The sequence below is a fragment of the Saccoglossus kowalevskii genome, chromosome 12, assembly GCF_978046115.1.
Source record: "Saccoglossus kowalevskii chromosome 12, keSacKowa6.1, whole genome shotgun sequence".
NCBI lineage: Eukaryota > Metazoa > Hemichordata > Enteropneusta > Harrimaniidae > Saccoglossus > Saccoglossus kowalevskii.
Window position 1 is genome coordinate 25,865,539 of NC_140652.1, and position 24,119 is coordinate 25,889,657.

The 24,119-nt window shown below is 33.7% G+C and overlaps 1 protein-coding gene across 1 annotated transcript; it reads right to left on the reverse strand.

Moving 5' to 3' along the window:
* Nucleotides 1–347: 347 nt before the first annotated feature.
* LOC102803353 (sodium/glucose cotransporter 4-like) lies at nt 348–23,067 on the reverse strand. Its single transcript, XM_085505991.1, has 15 exons — nt 22,993–23,067; nt 20,273–20,344; nt 19,303–19,407; nt 16,694–16,858; nt 16,272–16,377; nt 13,230–13,310; nt 11,999–12,207; nt 10,896–11,031; nt 9,698–9,805; nt 8,426–8,576; nt 4,244–4,412; nt 2,855–3,070; nt 2,236–2,347; nt 1,073–1,396; nt 348–613 (listed from the first exon to the last, which is right to left on the reverse strand). Exons 1-15 carry the CDS (start codon nt 23,065–23,067, stop codon nt 348–350), a joined length of 2,295 nt encoding a protein of 764 aa, XP_085362117.1.
* Between the last annotated feature and the right edge of the window lie 1,052 nt (nt 23,068–24,119).

Genomic DNA, 24,119 nt, shown 5'->3' on the forward strand with positions numbered 1-24,119 from the left:
ACATTTTGAGCTTGTACAGCTTCTTCATCAACAGGCAAAGTTGATTTATTTATATCTGCAGCAGAATTGATGAGAAAATAACGTGCATACATACATATGGACAAACAGGTGAAAGAGCCAAAGACCTGAGTGAGGACTAAAAAGATGCCCTTTAAAGCGGGAGGGTCATGGTATGTGGGAATTGAGTCCCAAAAGACGATAACAACACACGCTAAACACGCAAAGGCTCATGGGCACATGCTTGTTTGTAAACAATGACACGCTATGGCCATCGACGCATGCGCAGGTGACGACTCCCTCGCTTTAACTGTTAGAAACCTCCAGAAAATCTGCATATTTCGATTCTTTCATTGATAATAATAAGGACAGTCAATTTCACCATGTTCTTTCCAGATGACATCAATTATAAATCCAAACAGAAGATAAAAGATTAATCCGATGATACAGAGTATAACAAGATTGATGTTCAAAATCATTTTTTCTGTTGACGTTTGTTCAATTGATGTTATTTTCCCTTCTATAACCTGGATTTCTTTCTCACTGAGTTCTACTTCTGGTTCATCAGTTATACCACATGTATACTTCCAAACAACACTCCAGACAGCAGCAGAGCCTAATGATATAAATTTGCATATTATCAGCATATAATTAGCATATACATCAGGAGAACCGAAAGTGTTACCATAAAGTGTCTAGATTTTCTGATATCATGATTCGAAACCTGAAACTTTGCTTAATTATTTTTTTTTTGATTGCCTGTTTTAAGTTAAGTTGAGAGTATCTGAACTGATTCTTGAATATGAACCCCAATTGTAAGCATTTTGCCCCCTTTCCAACTAAAAGTGGCTGCAAAAAAGGGTTTAACACTATACGGAAAAAGGAAAATCACTGTTTCCATGGTAATATTTCTTATTTGTTTTTTTCATTTATTTGTTGTAACCATAGCAGCGAAATCAAACAAATTGCAGTGCTTATAAAATTTCCTAATTCTGTGCCTCAATAAATTTCACCACATTTGGTGGCACGCCTCCATATACAATAAACAACAACAGCAGCTAGGAATTGAATTTACCTGTTTTTTTCTTCTGTGTCATAGTCTTTCCAGCTCTTTCAGTCGATCCATATAATACAACGCCATCATCGTCATTCAATGACTCTGACAGGTCACACTGAACTTCAGAGTTAATTTGTTTGTTATCATCAGATGCATGGAGTATACACACATTTTTAACGCAATCTTTCCCCATATCAACATCAATACTGGCCTCGCTCTCTGACATACTGTGATTGTCACTGGAATTAATATCATCCTTTGTTTTGATTTCACCATTGCTGTATTCATACTTTGTTACTGTCATTGGGAAATCTCCTTCAGACAAAGTATTTGTATAAGTGCCTAAAACAAAAAGTTGTTATTAGTAATAAAAATATAAATTTGATCTGTTAATACTAAGATTAGCTAATAAATATTCCTGGAACATAGCCCTGGAACATGTATGAAGTATGTAAACAAAAAAATCCTTGAACATGTATGTGAAATACCAAATAGCCCTGGAACATGTATGAAGTATGTAAACAAACAATCCTTGAACATGTATGTGAAATACCAAATAGCCCCGGAACATGTATGAAGTATGTAAACAAACAATCCTTGAACATGTATGTGAAATACCAAATAGCCCTAGAACATGTATGAAGTATGTAAACAAACAATCCTTGAACATGTACGTGAAATACCAAATAGCCCTGGAACATGAATGAAGTATGTAAACAAAAAAATCCTTGAACATGTATGTGAAATACCAAATAGCCCTGGAACATGTATGAAGTATGTAAACAAAAAAATCCTTGAACATGTATGTGAAATACCAAATAGCCCTGGAACATGTATGAAGTATGTAAACAAGCAATCCTTGAACATGTATGTGAAATACCAAATAGCCCTGGAACATGTATGAAGTATTTAAACAAACAATCCTTGAACATGTATGTGAAATACCAAATAGTCCTGGAACATGTATGAAGTATGTAAACAAGCAATCCTTGAACATTTATGTGAAATACCAAATAGCCCTGCTATGATATATATAAACCAAACAGCCCTGGAACATGCATTTGAAATACCAAAATGCCCTAGAACATGCATGACAAATATAAAAACAAATGAGCCCTGTAACATGTATATGGCAAAATATTTGCCTTTGTATGTGATTAACGATGGGGCTATATTTTTACCTTCATTTAACTGATCTGTTTGCGGTATGTCAACCATGGAACCATCGTACAGTGTATTAACATCAATTCTGTTTTCTTTACTATGCCGAGTCCAATATGTCAGACGATGTAACTAGGAAAAAAATAAAGTTGTAGATTATGTTACATTGAAAAATGTCATATGCTAATAAAATGGAGTTGCAAGGTAAATATATTTTAAGCTGGCCTTATTTGGCTATAACAAGGATATATAAGATAAGGGCTTGCAACTCAGATATCTATGTATTGCACATGCCAGGCAATGGCCGATCCCATTATGTGCATAAATACATTGAACATATTTCTAACCAAAACCTTTTCATAAGTCAGGAGCCCTCACAGTTTCCTGTGGGAGAGGCGTATCAGGTGAACTCAGAAAGAGGCTCATTGGGAAGCCATGTTTTTGCTACATAAACTTGCATAGAAAACAGCAGTTTTTTTTTTAATTCAACAAATCAGTGTGTTAAATTATGTTTACATAAAATTTCAACATTTTGCAATGACCATCACACTTTAATTTACCACAAAAAACTACATTGAGAAACTGATGACCTCATAATTGAACACACTGTCAACATATTTATAATGTACTTTAACTCACCATGTTGTCTTGAATTTTAGGTTTTGTACATTTACTTATTATCCAACAAAAGAACAATGCACTCCAGAAGAGAACGGTCGCTACATAGAAATAGTGTATGGTGATGAACCATGAGCGGTTGTCTTCTTCTCCGCATGGAGGATCAGGGAATATTAACATGAACAGAAACCTCATTGAACCCATTGCTAAGGTAATCATCAAAGAATAAAATACTCCCTGAAAAAATATATATTTAGATATTGTCAGATAATATTGTGTAACTACTGGGTACACATAGCACATATGCTTGGTTATTGAATATGTATGGGTTATTTTTGGGTATACTTAGTTACGAGTTAGCTATGCTTACTTATGGGTTATGTCTGGTTAATTATGGGTTATGTATGATTACTTATAGGTTATGAATGATTACTTATGGGTTATGAATGATTACTTATGGGTTATGAATGATTACTTATGGGTTATGAATGATTACTTATGGTTTATGTATGATTATTTATGGGTTATCTATGATTATTTATGGGTTATCTATGATTACAGATTATGTATAACTATTTATGGGTTATATATGATTACAGATTATGTATAATTATTTATGGCTTATCTATGATTACAGATTATGTATGATTATTTATGAGTTATCTATGATTACAGATTATGTATGATTATTTATGATTTATCTATGATTACAGATTATGTATGATTATTTATGGGTTATATATGATTACAGATTATGTATAATTATTTATGGCTTATCTATGATTACAGATTATGTATGATTATTTATGGGTTATATATGATTACAGATTATGTATAATTATTTATGGGTTATATATGATTACAGATTATGTATGATTATTTATGGGTTATCAATGATTACAGATTATGTATGATTATTTATGGGTTATTTATGATTACAGATTATGTATGTTTATTTATGGGTTATATATGATTACAGATTATGCATAATTATTTATGGGTTATCTATGATTACAGATTATGTATGATTATTTATGGGTTATCTATGATTACAGATTATGTATGATTATTTATGGGTTATATATGATTACAGATTATGTATGATTATTTATGGGTTATATATGATTACAGATTATGTATAATTATTTATGGGTTATATATGATTACAGATTATGTATAATTATTTATGGGTTATATATGATTACAGGTTATGTATGATTATTTATGGGTTATCAATGATTACAGATTATGTATGATTATTTATGGGTTATTTATGATTACAGATTATGTATGTTTATTTATGGGTTATATATGATTACAGATTATGCATAATTATTTATGGCTTATCTATGATTACAGATTATGTATGATTACTAAAAGTTGGGTTTGTATGTACATATAATAACTCACAGGTTCATTAGTTCCGTGCCAAAACATAGCCAATAGAAAAACAGCTGCTATTGGAGGAGTTAAGTAACCTGAAACTTCTTGAATGTAATGCCATAATTGACCACCTTGACTATTAGCAACCACAGGTAACCAGAGGATACTAACAGCAACCAGCACTAAGACAAATAATCTGAAGAATAAACAATAAAAAGCAATGACAGAAAAATTTGATTTTAGAAAAATGGCTGTAATCCCAAAATCACACACCCTATCGTACATTGTATTACCTACTTGTGTTTTACCTCAATAAGGTGATATATTAGTGAGGAAACAACATAAACATGAATGAAGACAAAATGGCCGCCAATGGCATTTTTGTTTGAATTCCCCCAAAAAGTAACTTGTACCTTTAACCATGACATGTACGATGCCCATCCAAAGTATGAATGAAATCATCGTGTTCATCTCAGAGTAATTGTTCCAGACTTGTTTCTAATTATCAGAATTTAGGAAATTTGAGGTACAAAATAGCCACCCGTCAGCCATATTTGAGCAAATGGTAGCAAGGATCCATGTGCATATGTAAGACAACACATATATTTTGTGTTATATCGAAGAGGTCATCACCTGTATATGTGCGAGAATTGATGGCTCATGGGTAGATACTTGTTTTTAAACAACTGCATGCTATTGTCGTCTGCACAGGTGACGACTCTCTCGGTTTAAGTTTGAATGCAATCAGTCACAGCACACCAGAGAAATAGCTCTCTAGGCACACATTGATGCATGGAACGCAAATTAATAGGCTATGATATCCGATTTTGACCAAGATGGCGACTAACACATCATTGTCAATGACATAGTTCTCGTTTAGTTTTTAGTGACGATAGTCATTATAAGGAATCAAAGATGCAGATGAATTATAATAAAATTTTGGGGAAAGTATTCAAATAAAAAACGATGGCCCGGCATGACTGAGAAATCGTTGATGACTTTTTCAAATGTTGATTTTTTTTTTTTTTTTATCAGGCAAAAAAGACCACCAGTTGGTCAAATATCAACAAATGAAAATCATCTGCATCCAACAAAATCAGTCGAAGAATCGATGGATGGATTCGGACAAAAGGTACCCAAAATATAAGTTCTCGTTTCAGAATTTTCTGACGAGGACTAGCAAATTAATAATTTCACAGTTGTTGATTGTGCAGCACATGTTGAAATTTTGCGTAAACAGAAATTTAAAATACATTATACATGCATTGTATGTCACATGGGACCCATACAAAAAATGTTGCGATGTGAAGACTGTGCTTTAATGGCTGACCAATCATACCGGTAGATGTTTGCAAATCCAGCCACTAGAGGGAGCTATACAACATGATCAGTTATAAGGTGCCTTCACAGGAGCAACACAGACATTATTTGATGCATTACTGAAAAAGAATCAGTAGTTCAATTATTTTTCGCCTGACAAGCATCGTTTTTTTTAATATATGAGAATATAGTTTGTAAAAAAAAAAATAACGCTTTTCCTCATCACGCATGACAAAACTGAGTATAAAAGTCCTTATTCTTTAGCAGTAATATAACTAAACATTTTGCAGGAAAAATACTGGCTAAAATTTAGGTGTGATCAATTTTGACAAAAAAAGGACGAGAACAATGATAATTTCAAAATACGTAATATTTATATCTAAAAATAAACTATATGTAGTGTTATTAAATTTTAGCCAAATTGTACCCCTATATTTTGATAATGCACTCACTAGTTCCACCAAAATTGAACTTGGTTGATATTTTCTAGGGATTGATAGAATTCTCAAATTTGAAAATGATCAGATAAAAATTGGTTGGGGTTATTGTAAGAAGAAGTTAATTAAGTGAACTTGAACATTATATGTACAAGGCAAAACCAAAATTGGCCAGGATTCAAAACTGGTTAATATCTAAGTTGGATAAAACTGTTAGACTTATTATAATCACAAGAAAAAGTTTTACAACAGAGTCAGCAACAATGACAGACATTCCCTCATACATGTATACCCTACCTTTTATCTACAATAAGGGACGACGTCAAAAGATCGATGTCGGATAAAAAACTTATTTCCTTTAGTTTGGGGGTGGGGGGTTTTGACCTCAAAAAGTGTCCATCCTACAAAAACGATTTTATTTTTTAATGAAGTCAAAACAATCTTGGAGTATTTGTAGTTCGTTTTTTTTCTATCCAATCATGGACAGAAATAACCGAAAAAGAAAAAAACACAGAAAAAATGGTTTGGTTCGAGTGTAAATGAGTGCGTCAAATGAGGTGCATTTGTAAAATCTTTTTACACCCACCCGACAACCAACTGCTATGCAATACTACTGTCTGATTATCAATTTGTATTTAATGGTGTATGTAGTCTGACGCCATGACCAATATTTATCAATTAAGTTTCAGTGGGGGTAGGGGGGTTTGGAAAAAAACTAAAGGAATTAAGTTTTTTATCCGACATGGATCTTTTGACGTTGTTCCTAAGAACAAGGTAAATCAAAGAAAGCTTAGAAAGAACTCCCGTGTGCTGAGAGTATTGAAGACACATTAAAAATTAATTCAAAATTACTTGTACATGAGATATTGATGGAAACGCTGAAAACTAATTATGTAAATCAGGTAACTAATACGAACAGAACAGAACAAAAAAATTATGAATTATTATGCTAATTAGAGAATTAATATGAACAAATTTTAACCCAAAATTAATCAGGCCTGTATATTGTCCTAGAGCATTTATGTACCAAATTTTATTCAAATGTGATGATCAGTAATTGAGATATCAGTGTTAATTAATTATGTTAATTAGGTGTTTAATAAGCATAAATATTTACCTAAAACTAATTGAGTTTTTGCATAGTTCTCTTTAAAAGTTTCATTAAAATCCAATTTGTGGTTCTTTATATATCAGTGGAACATTATGCAAATTAGGTAATTAATATCCAATTAAAACTAATCAGGTCTCTGCATAATCCTAGAAGATCTATGTAGCAAGTCTCATTGAAATATGATGATTACTACTTGAAATATCAAAAGCTGAAAATTAATTAATTATGCAAATTAGGTAATTAATATATACTGATATTACCCTAAAACCTATCAGGTCTGTGCAGTGTCCTATGACATATATGTATCAAGTTTCATTGAAATGTGACAACTACTACTTGAAATATCAAAAGCTGAAAATTAAATAATTATGCAAATTAGGTAATTAATATCTACTGATATTACTCTAAAAACTATCAGGTCTGTTCAGTGTCCTATGATATCTATGTACCAAGTTTTATTGAAATGTGATGATTACTACTTGAAATATCAAAAGCTGAAAATTAATTAATTATGCAAATTAGGTAATTAATATATACTGATATTACCCTAAAACCTATCAGGTCTGTGCAGTGTCCTATGACATCTATGTATCAAATTTCATTGAAATGTGATGATTAGTACTTGAGACATCAGTGGAAGAGCCGAAAATTGATTAATCATTATGCAAATTAGGTAATTAATATTGCAAAGATTTTTACCCAAAACTAATCAAATCTGCGCTTTAGTTTGGAGCATCTATGTGCCAAGTTTCATCAAAATCCAATGAGTGGTTCTTTAGATATCAGTGGAACAGTCATGGAACAGCTAAAAATCAGCTAATTATCATGCAAATTAGGTAATTAATATGCATGGATTTTTACCAAAACCTAATCAAATCTGTGCATTGGCCCAGAGCATCTATGCACCAAGTTTCATCAAAAATCAATATATGGTTCTTGGGATATCAGTGGAACAGACACACACACAGACAGACACACAGACAGACACACACACAGACAGACACATTAACTGCAAAGACTCCCTTTTTGTGCTTCGCACATGGGAGTCAAAAAGTGTGGGTTAAGACATATTTTGACCCATTTTTTTGTCTGAATTAGAAAGATAGCTAACTGAATAGTGGTAGTAATTGATGAGAAGAGAAAAAAAAACATTTTATTCTATTTTAAAGAAGCTCTGCTAAGCTGCAATTTTTACAATTCTTTTTCACTCCATGTAATGTATACTGAAATTAACAAATGAGAAAACACATGATTGTATATGTCAATTAAAAATAAAATAAACAATATTTTGAATATAAATAAAATTGAAAAAACACCTTTTGAATGTTATGTTGTACTTACCGACCAACTATCATGTTCTCTTTTTCAGAGGATTTTTTTCGAATTAACTTCCAAATGTCAACAACAAAAATGGTGGCTCCGCTGTTGAAAATAGAAGTCAATGAACTCATCAAAGCAGCCAACATCACAGCTATCATTAAACCACGTAAACCTATCAACAATTTAAATATGTAGATGTTAATTCCTCTTTAAAAAAAGTGGTACATTATTCTGCCATCAAGGTACACCCCTGTACTTCAACCGTTACTTAATAGTTATGGAATGTACATGGAACAATCCCAAGAAAATGTCGAACCAAAATAAATAAGTTTGACTTGAGGAAATTAAAATTTATTTTATGAACAGAATGCGAATCTGCAAAAATATTGCTTGGGTTTATACACAGGTTGCTCACATGTTATGCCTTGGGACTGCCTAAAAGTGGTCACTATAGGCAGGTAGCCTTTATACACAGGTTGCTCATATGTTATGCCTTATGACTGCCTAAAAGTGGTCACTATAGGCAGGTGGTCCTTATACACAGGTTACTCATATTATATGCCTTAGGACTGCCTAAAATGTGGTCATTATAGGCAGGTGGTCCTTATACACATGTTATTCATATGTTATGCTTTAGGACTGCATAAAAGTGGTCACTATAGGCAGGTGGTCCTTATACACAGGTTACTCATATTATATGCCTTAGGACTGCCTAAAATGTGGTCATTATAGGCAGGTGGTCCTTATACACAAGTTATTCATATGTTATGCTTTAGGACTGCCTCAAAGTGGTCACTATAGGCAGGTGGTCCTTATACACAGGTTATTCATATGTTATGCCTTAGGACTGCCTAAAAGTGGTCACTATAGGCAGGTGGTCCTTATACACAGGTTACTCATATTATATGCCTTAGGACTGCCTAAAATGTGGTCATTATAGGCAGGTGGTCCTTATACACAGGTTATTCATATGTTATGCTTTAGGACTGCCTCAAAGTGGTCAATATAGGCAGGTGGTCCTTATACACAGGTTACTCATATTATATGCCTTAGGACTGCCTAAAATGTGGTCATTATAGGCAGGTGGTCCTTATATAGAGGTGATCACTGTAGGTTAGACTCTTGTAGCATTTTAAAACAATCTAATCCAAATGCACAATTAATACAACAGCAATTTATTAATATCAGTTTTGACAAATCTATAAAATATAAATAACAAGGTATTTTCATGGAAAATACAATCGCCTAGGTACATTTTGTAGCTTTGAATGAGTCAATAATATAGCACTTTACCCTGGGGTAGTAGTTCCATTACTAAGCGTGGGTATGCAATGCTTGTACAACCAACTGAACTTCCACAAACTTCTTGGCAGATTTCCTCTGATGTACAGGCAATTTCATCTGTGACAAAACAAACATGTGACACATGCTAATAAAAATCAAAATAATTAATCACTTGATATATCAATCTATTTATCTCATGTATCATTTCACTTTCATGTGATATTAGAAATTTTTGATATCCCACTCCTGATATATAATTGATGATCTGATTGGTCAATTTATAAAAATTCGAAATTGTGATGACTTATTTTGGTAACACATTCTTTGAATAAGTGTTTAAAATATGGTTAAAGTGGGGAGTCTTCACCTGCACATAACGTGTCATTGTTTACAAACAATCATCTACCCATGAGCCTTTGCGTTTTTAGCGTGTGTTGTTATCATCGCTTGGGACTAAATTCCCACGCGTGTTTCGTCTGTAATCTGTAATTTAGTTATCTTTTTGGGAATTTTCACAAAATTGACAAAACTTGTAAGTAGGGACAATTTCTCTGGGTCCTACAACATGTTTAATGAGTTGCAAAAATGAAAGTCATAAAATCATGGGGTCACGAGAATTTCTAGCAGTAAAAATTAAATGGTTCCAAGTAACCTTTTTACTACCAAATCTACACACATTTATAAAGACCAAAAACAAACTGTGACTGACGATACATATTCATTGTACCTGGCCACAGATTATTAATGTGAAATACTTATTCATTGTACCTGGCCACAGAATATTATTGTACATATTCATTGTACCTGGCCACAGAATATTAATGTAAGATACATATTCATTGTACCTGGCCACAGAATATTAATGTAAGATACATATTCATTGTACCTGGCCACAGATTATTAATGTGAAATACTTATTCATTGTACCTGGCCACAGAATATTATTGTACATATTCATTGTACCTGGCCACAGAATATTAATGTAAGATAGATATTCATTGTACCTGGCCACAGAATATTATGGAAGATACATATACATTGTACCTGGCTACAGAATATTATGGAAGATACATATACATTGTACCTGGCTACAGAATATTAATGTAAGATACATATTCATTGTACCTGGCCACAGAATATTAATGTAAGATACATATACATTGTACCTGGCCACAGAATATTAATATAAGTTACATATTCTTTATACCTGGCCACAGCATTCTAGCAATCATTCCTGGTATAACCATCATAAATGTGGGTAATATTTTGAAGTAAGCGGCAAGTAATGTTCCTCCTTTAGCGTGTGATAGGTTCTTTGCTGCTAAGGCACGCTGGACAATAACCTGCAAGACAACAAAATATACAACACGTACATCATTATAAATCTGGTAGTGAAAATAATAGGATTCAGTCGTCCATAAGACCCTGTATAGATTCTCCTGAAAATGTTACACATAAGTTTAAATGCATCATAATGGAACATTTGAACACTTTTTCTTTTTATAATAATGGATTCAGCAGCAAATAAAATCATACATGCATGAATCTTGTATGCTATTCGTTCAGGCATCTAATCTGACTTCTGACTGCTGTATAATAATGATAGGTTATCATGAGAATACCGCAAACTATGCACTCAGGCAGCACTGGATCACGCATAGCAGAGGTTAATATGATCACTGTGCTGACTTTGTGCATACTTTACAGTATTCTCATAATAATTTTCGTGTAAATAATACTGTAACACCGCTTTATTTTTGTGAGACAAATTCCAACTTTTTATCTGTCATTTCTAGCAGTAAATATTTATGGTATGTGTAATGTTTAAATTCATCTGTAACCAATCGCTAAGATACATATTCATTGTACCTGGCCACAGATTATTAATGTAAGATACATATTCATTGTACCTGGCCACAGAATATTAATGTAAGTTACATGTTCATTGTACCTGGCCATATATGATACATTCTTCTGCAAAATGGTGGTATAAACTATGAATCAAAACTACCAGTATATGTGCACTAAGGCTCAGATCAGTAAGAAAAACAACTTTAATATTTCCTACAAAAGTCGATACAAGTTTTTTTATAAGCATAGATATTTAGTAATTTTGGAATCAACCTATTAAAGTAATACCCAGGCAATTAGCTGAGTGTCAAGAGCTCATGATATGTTGTTTGATTGAATCAGCTACACATATCCAGGAGGATTTAATTAATTGGTGTTTTTATTGTTCTTACTGATTAATATTCAATGATTAATTAACCTGAGAAGGTGAACTCAACTGAAATAAGTATGCAACTATACCTGATCCGCACACCAGTACCAGATAGATGCTGGAGATTGCCCAAGAATAAAGCCAAAAAAAGGCATATCAGAACCGACCGGATGTCTAAACATTCTAAAAGAGTCTTCTCGTGGTATTCCACAAGTATCGTTCAAATATAGCGTCTCATTCGGAACTGCACATGGATAGTCTTCAAGCACACCAACCAAGCCACCAACCTCAATAAAAGCTGCAAAAAATAAAGTAATTTTGAAAAAAAACCCATAACTTAGGTGATACAGAAATGAACCCCCTAGCAATTTTATTATTTGAACTTTCTCCTATCTTGCAAATAAATTATCAAACTAAAATTCATTTCAGCATTTACAAGAATTATGAATTCTAGATTTAACTTAAAATAAATTAAATTTGATTCTAATGTAACTACAATGTATCACAAATTTTGAGGTATTAAAACAATGGACACTACTGCGATAAGTACATAGTACGAATGTGAAACAGGCGTCAACATTTTTAATAAACCTCATGGTTGTGTAGTGGAGCAACTACTCTGACAAACTGATAATTTGTATTCATTTTTAATCTAAACAAATAATACAAATAACTGGGATTCTAGTATAAATATATGTATCTGGAGGTAAGTAAAAAAGTTAATACTACACTGGACTACAAATACTATGATTATGTTATGATATATTATGATTTATAAAAAAAAAAAAATATTTATTGTCCCAATAGGCAACCAGTTTCAAATTTGGTTGCCCAGAGCAACCATATTAAATTTTAACCCCGTAAAAATAACAGCTTGTATAAAAGCTGTACTGCAGTTGATGATTACTTTAAAACCATGGCTTACTTGCAATTCACAAACTATCCTCGGGGGCGGAGCTACGTTACAAGACGTTCTACGTTGCTAAGACGCGCGCCACTGTACATGCATTTCTATGGGATTTGTGCGCGCTGCTGCGGAACACCGGCTGAGTCGGTGAAAGTTTGAGAAACCTACACAAACTCAACTTTGAAGTAATCCTGAACAACCAAATTTATATATGTTACACACGTAGGGCTAATCTTGTTACACTGTTCAGAGGAGTCTCAACAATCATCCCAAAGTATCGTTATCTGTGAGTTTTGGGCCTTTGTTTTCACCGCGAGGGTTGCCAGGCAGTGAAAATGCCCGGATGTCCGCCCCCGAGGATAAGGAAGTAACACCATATCTCATATTGCTCTCAAGAGGGCAGTATTACTTACCAACTATCATAAGAATGACACCTCCAATCATCATAATAATAAAGTTAACAGTATCTGTCCAAATAACCGCAGCCAGGCCACCTAATAAGTATAAATCAATCAACATGAGAGGATTACAGCATAGGTATATAAAAATGTCTACAACCATCGAATGTTGGAAGACTGCACGTGTCCTCTAGCTAAGACGGCCAATATGGTATGCCACTGATGCAAATAGATTTGCTGTGACGCAACTAGTTATGCTAATTCTAAAGCATGACAGACTCAACAGAAAATAATACATTGGTATAATAATCTTGAAAAACGTCCTACTAAAGTTATGAAATTTATAACTTAGTGAAATTAAATTCACACTTTATAAGCAAAATCTGTTATGATAGAAATCAGGATCTACAATATTTTTGTTAGTGCCTCAAAGCACCCATGCAGTCACATACTATTTTATTGTTTCCCTTGAAGACCAACCTCTCCAGCATTCAAGAAGCTAACTCAATTTAATTTGGGGGGGGGGGGGGTCCATTTCGACTAGGGATTTCCACACAATCAATATTAGACGACACACTGTGTAAGAACCAGACCTTGGTTGCTTTTAATTAAACATTAAACATGTTTATGACTACATAACCTTAAGTTATCTTTAGTACCAGGCACCAACATTTTGTGTGATAAACGCCGAGTGGATATTTTTCATTATAATGTTATCTTTATTGTGCTAATTTGTATCAGCCTGTAATTATTATCTATGGTATTATCAGTTGAGTTGTCAGATATTTCAACGTTTTGGTGTCCATTTTCTTCTTATTCAATACACATGAGCAAATTATTGAGCAATTTTCAATTGTCTCGTTCATGAAATATTTTTTCTGAATTTAGATTCCAGTTTGTTTTATCAGGTATTTATTAAAAAGATATATCCAGAATATTTTATAAATTTCTTTCTCAGTGATATTTCTTTGATAAAAGTCAAAAGAAAATGTTCCTTCTAATAAAAATCTGAAGAAACAGTACAGGTTAAAGTGACATTTTCCAGTCACTGCTGTCTCTCCTTTTCAGTGCTAATTCCAAGTACATATGTGTACCAGTCACCTAACCAAAGTGATCAAGATGAATTGCTAAGTACCATCGCTCAGATCTGCATTGTATTTTATCAGATAAGGGGATTATGTGTTCCACAATCAATATAAAGACCTGATTATAAAATACTGTACCATAATTACTCTATTAGTAGCATATGTGTTTATGTAAATTACAGAGGTGTGTCTATGATCAAAATAAGTCATATGCAAAGAATTCACTGTTGGTTTACATACACTTTTATTGGAGTTGGACTTCTAATAGAGCAAATACCGGGTACTGATTTTTGATAGCTTTGTGAAAAAAACAAACAAGAACATCATGGAGATAATGTTAATTTTTTATCTTTCAACCTTTTCACCACCACATTTTGTTGCCCAAGTTTGTCTGCACTTTTTATCTTCTATTCTTTTATTTCTTGAAATGAATTCCAATTTTGGAGCCAATAGACAAAATTTGGGTAAATTTTCGATTTTTACTCAAAAAATTTGGCTATTTTTGTTCCAATCTTCTGAAAGAATGTGCAGACTATAAAACAGGACTATTTTGTGAATTTGTGATATACATCTTTGACCTTTGACCTTTTTAGCACCAAAGCCAACTATTGTTACCCTTCACAAAATATAAACACAATTTTTTCAAAATTTTAATCAAAACCAGTAGCCAATCGGAAATTATGTTGTTTTGGTTCAAAATTATCATTATGATAGAAAAATACATAAAAATAAACAAAACTTTGCACCAACTTTTTGCGGGAAAATTTATGCTAAGAACTAATTAGTAGGGATGGTGAGTGGTAGTTGCTATGCAACTATTTTGCAGGATTTCCTGTTTGTATACGTTCAACTATTATACCATAAGGAGTGTATAGGCATCAGATAGTAAATGTAGTTGACACAACCAAGCCTGTTATTTTACAAAGAATTACACTATGTTGCTACTCTACACAACAATTTATAGGTTTTATCTCTTATCAAAGTTCGGCAAAACTTTTTGTCGCGACACGCAGATTAAAGTTGTAAAAATGCATGTAAGGCCAAGAAATATTTGTTTCTGCTTGTCATGTACGACAGTTAAAAATGTGTTCAACGCAGTTTTTTTTAAGGTTTTTTGTCAAAATTTTGGAAACAATTAAAGAAAAATTATATTTTTTATGAAAAGTCAAGATAAAAGCATTACCGAGTATTTTATGACGATTTTAAAATAGAAAAATTCATATACACATCGGTTTCGAAAAACAGATTGACAGAACAACTGTTTTTTTGGAAGTCAAAGGTTGAGATGTGAATAAAATAACACCTTGTTGGGCACGCAGACAATATTTACTATTTACTTTTAATAAGTTGGATGTTGTAGTGATACATATACTAAAAGCAGTCTTTCAGTTGATATAGATTCACTGTATGGTTAGACAGTTCAAAATAGTATTTTTACCAAAAATGACAAAAATATTTACTTAAAACTAAAAATTAAAATTATTGTCACAAAATGAACAAATCTGACTAAGGTGCACTCAAAGTGTCTACATATAAAATATCAAAGCAATTGGGTTAACCATTTTAAAAAAGTCATCAAAAATAGCATTTTTTTTACAAAAAAATGACAAAAATGTTCACTAAAATTAGAGAATTGAAGGTATCAAAACTAAATGAACAAATCTGACTAAGGTCCACTTGGCAAGCCATTTTCAAAAAGAAGCATTTTTTACCAGAAATGGAAAAAATAGTCACCAAAATTAGAGATTTGAAATATCTTCATGAAATGAACAAATATTATAAAGTTACAGCGATGGTTGCCAGACAATCAGTAATATATACAGTTCTGCTCTGCTGACAACGAAACCAACAAAAAAACATTCAATTTTGTTGCTTGTGGTTATTACAATTTGATGATTTTATGGCAATCTTGAAGAAGACAAAATTTTGAAATTGTGTCACAGCGACAGAATTGTGATGGTGAACTACCTACCCAAGACTGTATAGACAGCGGTCAGAAGCAGAAGAAACAAAATTGAAGCATAGATGTTCCAGTTTAATGTTTCCCGAATGAAAATAACTCCGGAGTATAGATCCACCTAGAATAGAATAGAATAGAATAGAATAGAATAGAATAGAATAGAATAGAATAGAATAGAATAGAATAGAATAGAATAGAATAGATGGAAAGGAAAGGAAAAATTATGGCAAACATATCATTGTGAAGAAGGCAATCTTCACTGATATGTTGGTAACCATGTAATAGAATAGAATAGAATAGAATAGAATAGAATAGAATAGAATAGAATAGAATAGAATAGAATAGAATAGAATAGAATAGAATAGAATAGAATAGAATAGATGAAAAGGAAAGGAACAATGCTGGCAAATATGCATGAAAGTAGCAACCCTCACCGATATCTTGGTAAATATGTAAAGCAATAATGACAATATAGAGTAATATACTCGGAGCCGCTCTCGTCCAAATCTTTTCTTTAGGTACTCAGGCATTGTGTACACTCCACCAGCAATGTACACAGGTAAAAAGACCCAGCCAAGTAACTGCAGAAAATATAATGCCTGGAAAAAAGTGAAATTAGTCATTTACATATTATTCAGAGAACTTTATACTACTGGAAATAATTGGTCAACTTTGCCATTCCTCATTGGACATGACTGGTCATCTTCCTCACCCCCTCATTGGAGATGACTGGTCAAAATCCTCACCCCTCATTGGATTTGATTGGACACCCTCCTCACCCCTCATTGGACATGATTGGTCACCCTCCATACCTCTAATTGGAAATGATTTGTTAACTTCCTCACCCTTCATTGGAAATTATTGGTTATATTCCTCACACATCAATATACATGATTTGTCAACCTCTGTGCCCCTCATTGATTAACATTGATCACCCTCTGCATTCCTCATTCAACATGATTGGTTACCTTTCTCACCCCTCATTGAACATGATTGGTCACCCTCCACACCTCTAATTGGAAATGATTGGTCACCCTCCACACCTCTAATTGGAAATGATTGGTCACCCTCCATATCTCTAATTGGAAATGATTGGTTACCCTCCACACCTCTAATTGGAAATGATTGGTCACCCTCCATATCTCTAATTGGAAATGATTGGTCACCCTCCATATCTCTAATTGGAAATGATTGGTTACCCTCCACACCTCTAATTGGAAATGATTGGTCACCCTCCATATCTCTAATTGGAAATGATTGGTCACCCTCCATATCTCTAATTGGAAATGATTGGTCACCCTCCATATCTCTAATTGGAAATGATTGGTTACCCTCCACACCTCTAATTGGAAATGATTGGTCACCCTCCATATCTCTAATTGGAAATGATTGGTCACCCTCCATATCTCTAATTGGAAATGATTGGTCACCCTCCATATCTCTAATTGGAAATGATTGGTTACCCTCCACACCTCTAATTGGAAATGATTGGTCACCCTCCATATCTCTAATTGGAAATGATTGGTCACCCTCCATATCTCTAATTGGAAATGATTGGTCACCCTCCATATCTCTAATTGGAAATGATTGGTTACCCTCCACACCTCTAATTGGAAATGATTGGTCACCCTCCATATCTCTAATTGGAAATGATTGGTCACCCTCCATATCTCTAATTGGAAATGATTGGTTACCCTCCACACCTCTAATTGGAAATGATTGGTCACCCTCCATATCTCTAATTGGAAATGATTGGTTACCCTCCACACCTCTAATTGGAAATGATTGGTCACCCTCCATATCTCTAATTGGAAATGATTGGTTACCCTCCACACCTCTAATTGGAAATGATTGGTCACCCTCCATATCTCTAATTGGAAATGATTGGTCACCCTCCATATCTCTAATTGGAAATGATTGGTCACCCTCCATATCTCTAATTGGAAATGATTGGTCACCCTCCATATCTCTAATTGGAAATGATTGGTCACCCTCCATATCTCTAATTGGAAATGATTGGTCACCCTCCATACTTCTAATTGGAAATGATTGGTCAAATTTCTCACCACCTTATTGACTAAGACTGGTCCAATGGAAGGATGACTAAAAAAGAGTTGGGGGGGGGGTGGGTGGCCAATCATGTTCAATGAAGGGTTTTAGCTAAGCCCCCCTTAGTGAGCACAATTAACCCAAAACCAAGTGACATCTGGTCACGATTTTTCGCTCATCATTGGGCAAAGGCCATGTAAATGAATATTGATCAATCCCATTTAAAACCAAATACCAACAATGTCATTGTCACGGTGGCATCCCTCTTTCAAACTTAATAGATATATATGCTTGATGACATTATAGATATTTTTGCATATAATTAATAGCAGTCTAGCAGTCTCATCCCACACTTTGCTAATTTGTTAACAATATTCCCATTTTTCTATGGAATTGATTAAAGTGGGGGGTCGTCACCTGTGCACACGCAGGAATTGAGTCTTCTTATTCTTAGATGGATCATTTTTATGGAACCACCACCTGGCTTTAGTAGTGAAACTGTAAAATTATATTATTTATTGAAAATGGAATCATAAACTTTGAAAAATGTTTTTTTTTAAATATTTTCTACTATACTAAGCAAGGAAGTCATAATGAATTTGGTCGGAAAATGCACAGACATCAACTCTCTGGAAAAAATGTAATTTCCCATACATAAAAGTAATAAATACATTCTCAATTAATGGTACCCTATTACAAACAAACAGGAGAAGCTAAAATCTTATCACTTTTCAGTTTCAAGACCAACTGGCTTTAAATAGAGGCAAAATATTATATCATTATCAGCAATGGGAGCCAATTAGGATTTGGATTAATGGATAGGCACTCATTTAAGCCAGCAGTCAATTTTATTAATACCAAGGAAGCGAACTGGTTAAATTCTTATTTTGTAGCTGTCAATAATTTTTTTTCAGACTGTTCTCTGTTTGAAGGTTTGCACTCAAATGATGATGTCACATGGTGCTCGCCATAATTATCTTTGAGACAGACTTACATTTAACTCGTACGCTCCCGCACCCCATCCTGCAGCGGCACCAGATCCACTTAATCCAATAAAATGATAACTACCAATATTACTTGCAAAAAGTGAAGCTCCAACCTACAAAATATGCACAGAAGAAATTATATTTGCTTGGAATTTATTTTCACTATTTTTGCTGAAGAAAAGAATCCGTGAAAATAAAATCCAGCAAATATACCTTTTTTCCTATATTTTACATTCAACTCGTCAAAAATCAGTGAAAATAAATTTCGTACAAAACACCCAAAAAAGTCTTTCCAGTGAAAATTAATCCCAGCTAAAATAAAGTTTTCTACAGTATACACATCTGTTAATTATTAGTACTACCAAACCTAAACTGATTATGATATATAGAAGATAATATTTGGTACGATATATATCATATTTATCAGTCCAGCAGCGTTTATTTATTTATAAACTACTAAACTGATTATATTCCCTAAGGGATGCAAGATACAATGGCCATCATATAATGTAAAGTCATCTGTATAAACAGCTAATAAAATATAACATGAAAGGAGCATGCTTAGTAACACAGATTTTTTTAATTTTCATGTTACTGTATTTATTTATTTGCCATAGAATACAGGTTGTACAAAGAATTAAAAACATACGACAAGAGAGAGAGAGAGAGTACATTGCGATACAATAAATATTAAAAAATTAATTAAAATAAAATGAGCAACTGATCCATGGCTGGGGTAACAGAAGATAGCAATCGTAATGCTAGACAAGTCTGTTCCCCTGTATACAATTATTTCAATGAGAAAAAAAAAATACAAAAATTTGTGAATTTGTAATCGATTCTGGTAATCTTAAAAATGATCGAATATCCGTGCTCATCACATGTCATCAATGAATGTGTAATGTTATAAACGTTCTAAGGGATGTATTTTTAAATGTAATTTTTAAATGTAATTTTGAACAAGTGGAAAAATCTTACCATAAACCATATCATGTCTCTTCCTGCAAGGAAATATCCCGCTGATGTACCTCGATTTGGTCGACATGTAGACTACAAGATAAATATAAACCCATTATATATATATATATATATATTTATCGGGGTCATTGACATATTATTGGGTCAATATATGTCAAGTATACAAACATACGCAAAATATTAATCTTCAATGATATCATGCAAATATTGCCAACAAAAAATGATTTATACGTTTATGCCTCATTTCAAAAGGACAACTTACAAAAAAGGGTTCTCACTGCGCGACCAGTACTTGGAATGCCTTTGAAGCAGAAGCATATGTGAACCCCCCAATAAAAATAATAATAATATCATACTGATAATCATCAATATAATAATTGCAACCTTACATGTAACATTTTCTATCGGTTATCAGCAATATGTGTATAAAATGAACATAATAGTAGAAAAAAAGTGTCAGTGATGATAAACATAATGAAGATGCCACAATATTTTCTCAAAAATGTTCCCTCACTGTGGATCAATTTTTCAGGGCAAAAAATCCTAAACATGATCATTACATTTGACATAATTATTTCTCTTTATTAGAACCCCCTCCCTTCCCCCTCCGAAAGGGCGCTCGTCGTCGCGCCGCGTCCTGATCGATATGGGACTCATAGCGACGTATACAACGCGTGTAAAATACGTTGTTTGTTTACATGAAATTGGAACACGCGCTGCACGACGTCTCGATGCTCGTCAACCTGGCCACAGCACTACTTTTCAGCGGTATTCGTGTAAGAATGGTGTTCCCACCTCCCATTCTTTGATTCTACGACTGAATTGGTCTGTGTGGGTGATCTACATAGTACAGAGACTATTTAGGATAAAAGTGCGACCATGGAGGGTTTATAGTTCCATGGTGCGACCAATGCATCAAACGATCCGGATGCTAATGGTTTCTCGGTTACGTCGTACTGTTAAGTTGCGCCCTCAACAACACCTCTACATATAAACTTTTGTTTTTAACTTTCCCTCGTGTAACATGTCTGCAACATGTATATGTTTTGTGTGACGTCACAGTGTAGCTTCTTTCTGAACGTGACTCAACTTTTGAAAACAACGAACAATCATTCGAGCAATCAGTACAACTCAAAGTCCCCACCCTGTATCTGCCATTGTTAAATCAAGTATACAAATATAATCATACACGAACAAGTCAATTTACTAAGTGTTATAAATAGTTTTCCAGTGATAACAAAGGTCAGATTTTTGTTTACACTTTGCCCGCTGCTTATGACTACAATGAAACAATGGTCCATCAAATACGCCAAAGATAAAATGAATTTAATATCATTAATTACAAAGACCAGCCACAAATAAACACCAGACGTGCAACGCGCGATCGAATTTCTTGTAAACAAACGTTGTTTACATTGCGTCAACACAGGTGGCGCTGTATCGGTGACTACACCGCCATCTTACGTTATCAATGCCGTTGATGTACGAGTAGCTCACCAATCGCTGGTTTGCAGGTGTGTCGCGTAGGTGCAAAGGTCAACGGTACAAAGGTCAACGGTAAAGGTCATACAGATATACGATAAAGCACAATGAACAAATATAATATTAAACCTCAATCATGATACCAAAGCTTGCGACCTGATTTAGTAGCTATTCTCCCATGCGTACTGCAGCATTAAAGACAGTAGTCGTCGTGCCGCGCATGTGCGACATTTGTGTTGATAAACATTGATTTTCCCATAATTCAATGCACTTTTCTAATGAAATCACAAATACGAGTTTTGTTCTGGGCGCACTAATCACCAAGGACGACTCGCCAAAAAAAAAATTACCAAATTAGAGCTTAGTAACTTCTCAGTATGTGCTTATAGTGTGCGCATGCCTGGCGCGACGACCACCGTCCTTTAAATTCATTTAGAAAACTATGAATCCGTTTTTCTTAAATTCAAATTACGGAACATGACTATTAACATTATAGCAAATTATATAATTCCTAAAAAAAAACATTGAGAAACCATCATATCTTAACTTGTGTTAAAAATAAAAATAAATATATTTAAGAAAAATGTTGAACCAAACCGTTTTGAAGTAATCGATTGATGATCTGTCCAAAAAACTTAATATTATAATTTATCTTTAGTAATACTTCACGCCAGAAGGTATCTGTGTTGACCATGTATGAATGAACTGCACACGAAACGTCTCCGTCTCCCCTGCTTTTGAATTAACATATGTCGTTGATGTCGCCATAACTCCGGTCGCGCGGGCATACGTGACACATAACAGTAACATTAAACGCACGTGTATGCAAAAAAAATACACTTACATACTAGGGTGGAACCGACAGAGGGGCGGGGTAAGGTGGGTGTAATATTAATGGAGTGATGTGCATCAACCAGCAATTATGATAAAAACTACATACATTGAAAACAATATTAGTAACTCATTTATGTTTTTTTTCCACACTCAACCTGTGAATCCCGTAGTGCAATAGGCCCATATATACGGTGGATATTATGGTAAATACCCCGCAGCTCATTTTACCACCGCAGTAGAACATAACGGAATACACGCCTTCACCTGATTATCGTACTTAGTAAACTTGCCTACTGTTCAGTTAGTACTAACAACTTAACGGTACAATGTTTTTTTTTTTTTTCACGCTATCAACCAATCTGTCACACAATAGACTGTTTAGTCGTCGTTGGGATTCAACTTACCGCCATGCCAACGGCAAATACTCCTCCGAGGTATAAGAGTATGATCACATTGTCTAAAGTTGTGACTTCCGCCATGTTGATAGATCTGGAAAGTTCTAATTGCGTATTACCGTTATATATGCAAGCCGATATTATTACAACTGATGTTTGCTCACTTGTGACCTTAACATGGCCCTTGTGTCAGTGTATTTACAGAGGGCGCTATCCAAGTGTAAATACTGTAAACTGTTTCTTTTTTGGCGAATTTCGCGAGTCGGGGATACTTTTAAAATGTTATATCGGTGAACATTTCATAAGGATCTAGCAATTAAGGAACAATGTTGTTTTCATGAATTCGTCCAAGTACAATGTTGCGTATACATTTGTCGGTTCCTGTAATGTAATGTATTTATTTCTTCCATCACCCTAGAATTCGTATTTTAATGGAATGAATTAATATCAATATATTGGAAATTAATCGATATCAAAATATTGATCAATATATTACGATTAATCTATTACATCTATGTTTTACTCACGGCGCTAGTAGCACAATAGCCCCATTTTGTTGCAGCGAAATAAAAACCCTCGCAGTTTAAAAGGCGGTACATTCCACAAATTATAGATGTGGCAGCGCCGGCCTTCTGTTGACCTGACGTAATATTGAAACGCTGCCATTGTTTTCACTTGGTGTTGTCTAAGAAATTGTTCTCCACGATTTGTTTTCAAACTTGATATAAAGTATGAAGAAAACAGTAATTCGAACACAAGTTTGCAGGTTAAATGGTATTATTGCACGAGGCATCTTTCTCTGGCTCTTTAAGTTAGCAGCTGTTGCGGCGAAAATCGAAATCGACATCTAATTATTGAAATGATAATAATTTATTCTTAATATAGACCTCTGGTGAAAGTACATATAAACAACAAACAATATAGTCACAGAACGTTGGTGAAAATAATACTACTCGTCACTAAAAGTTAAACACTGGGTACTACAGTAAGTAAAAGTTATCTTGTTAACGAAAAAACATACACATTTATCGGTGTTACGTAACACAGGTTTACTTTTACATTTCATGAGACCATGAAGAAGCAAAGGATCTTCGTTTTCATGTTTTCATTTTTCATTTGTTTTTTTTTTGTTTTCA

Bases quoted from the DNA above. Each gene is read 5' to 3' on its own strand.
- LOC102803353 (XM_085505991.1), bottom strand. From the start codon at position 23,067: ATGGCGGAAGTCACAACTTTAGACAATGTGATCATACTCTTATACCTC. The intron at 20,345-22,992 runs GTAAGTTGAATC...TTTATCTTGTAG, and splicing joins TATTTGCCGTTGGCATGGCG to TCTACATGTCGACCAAATCG. The intron at 16,378-16,693 runs GTGAGGGTTGCT...ATTCTATTCTAG, and splicing joins ACATATTTACCAAGATATCG to GTGGATCTATACTCCGGAGT.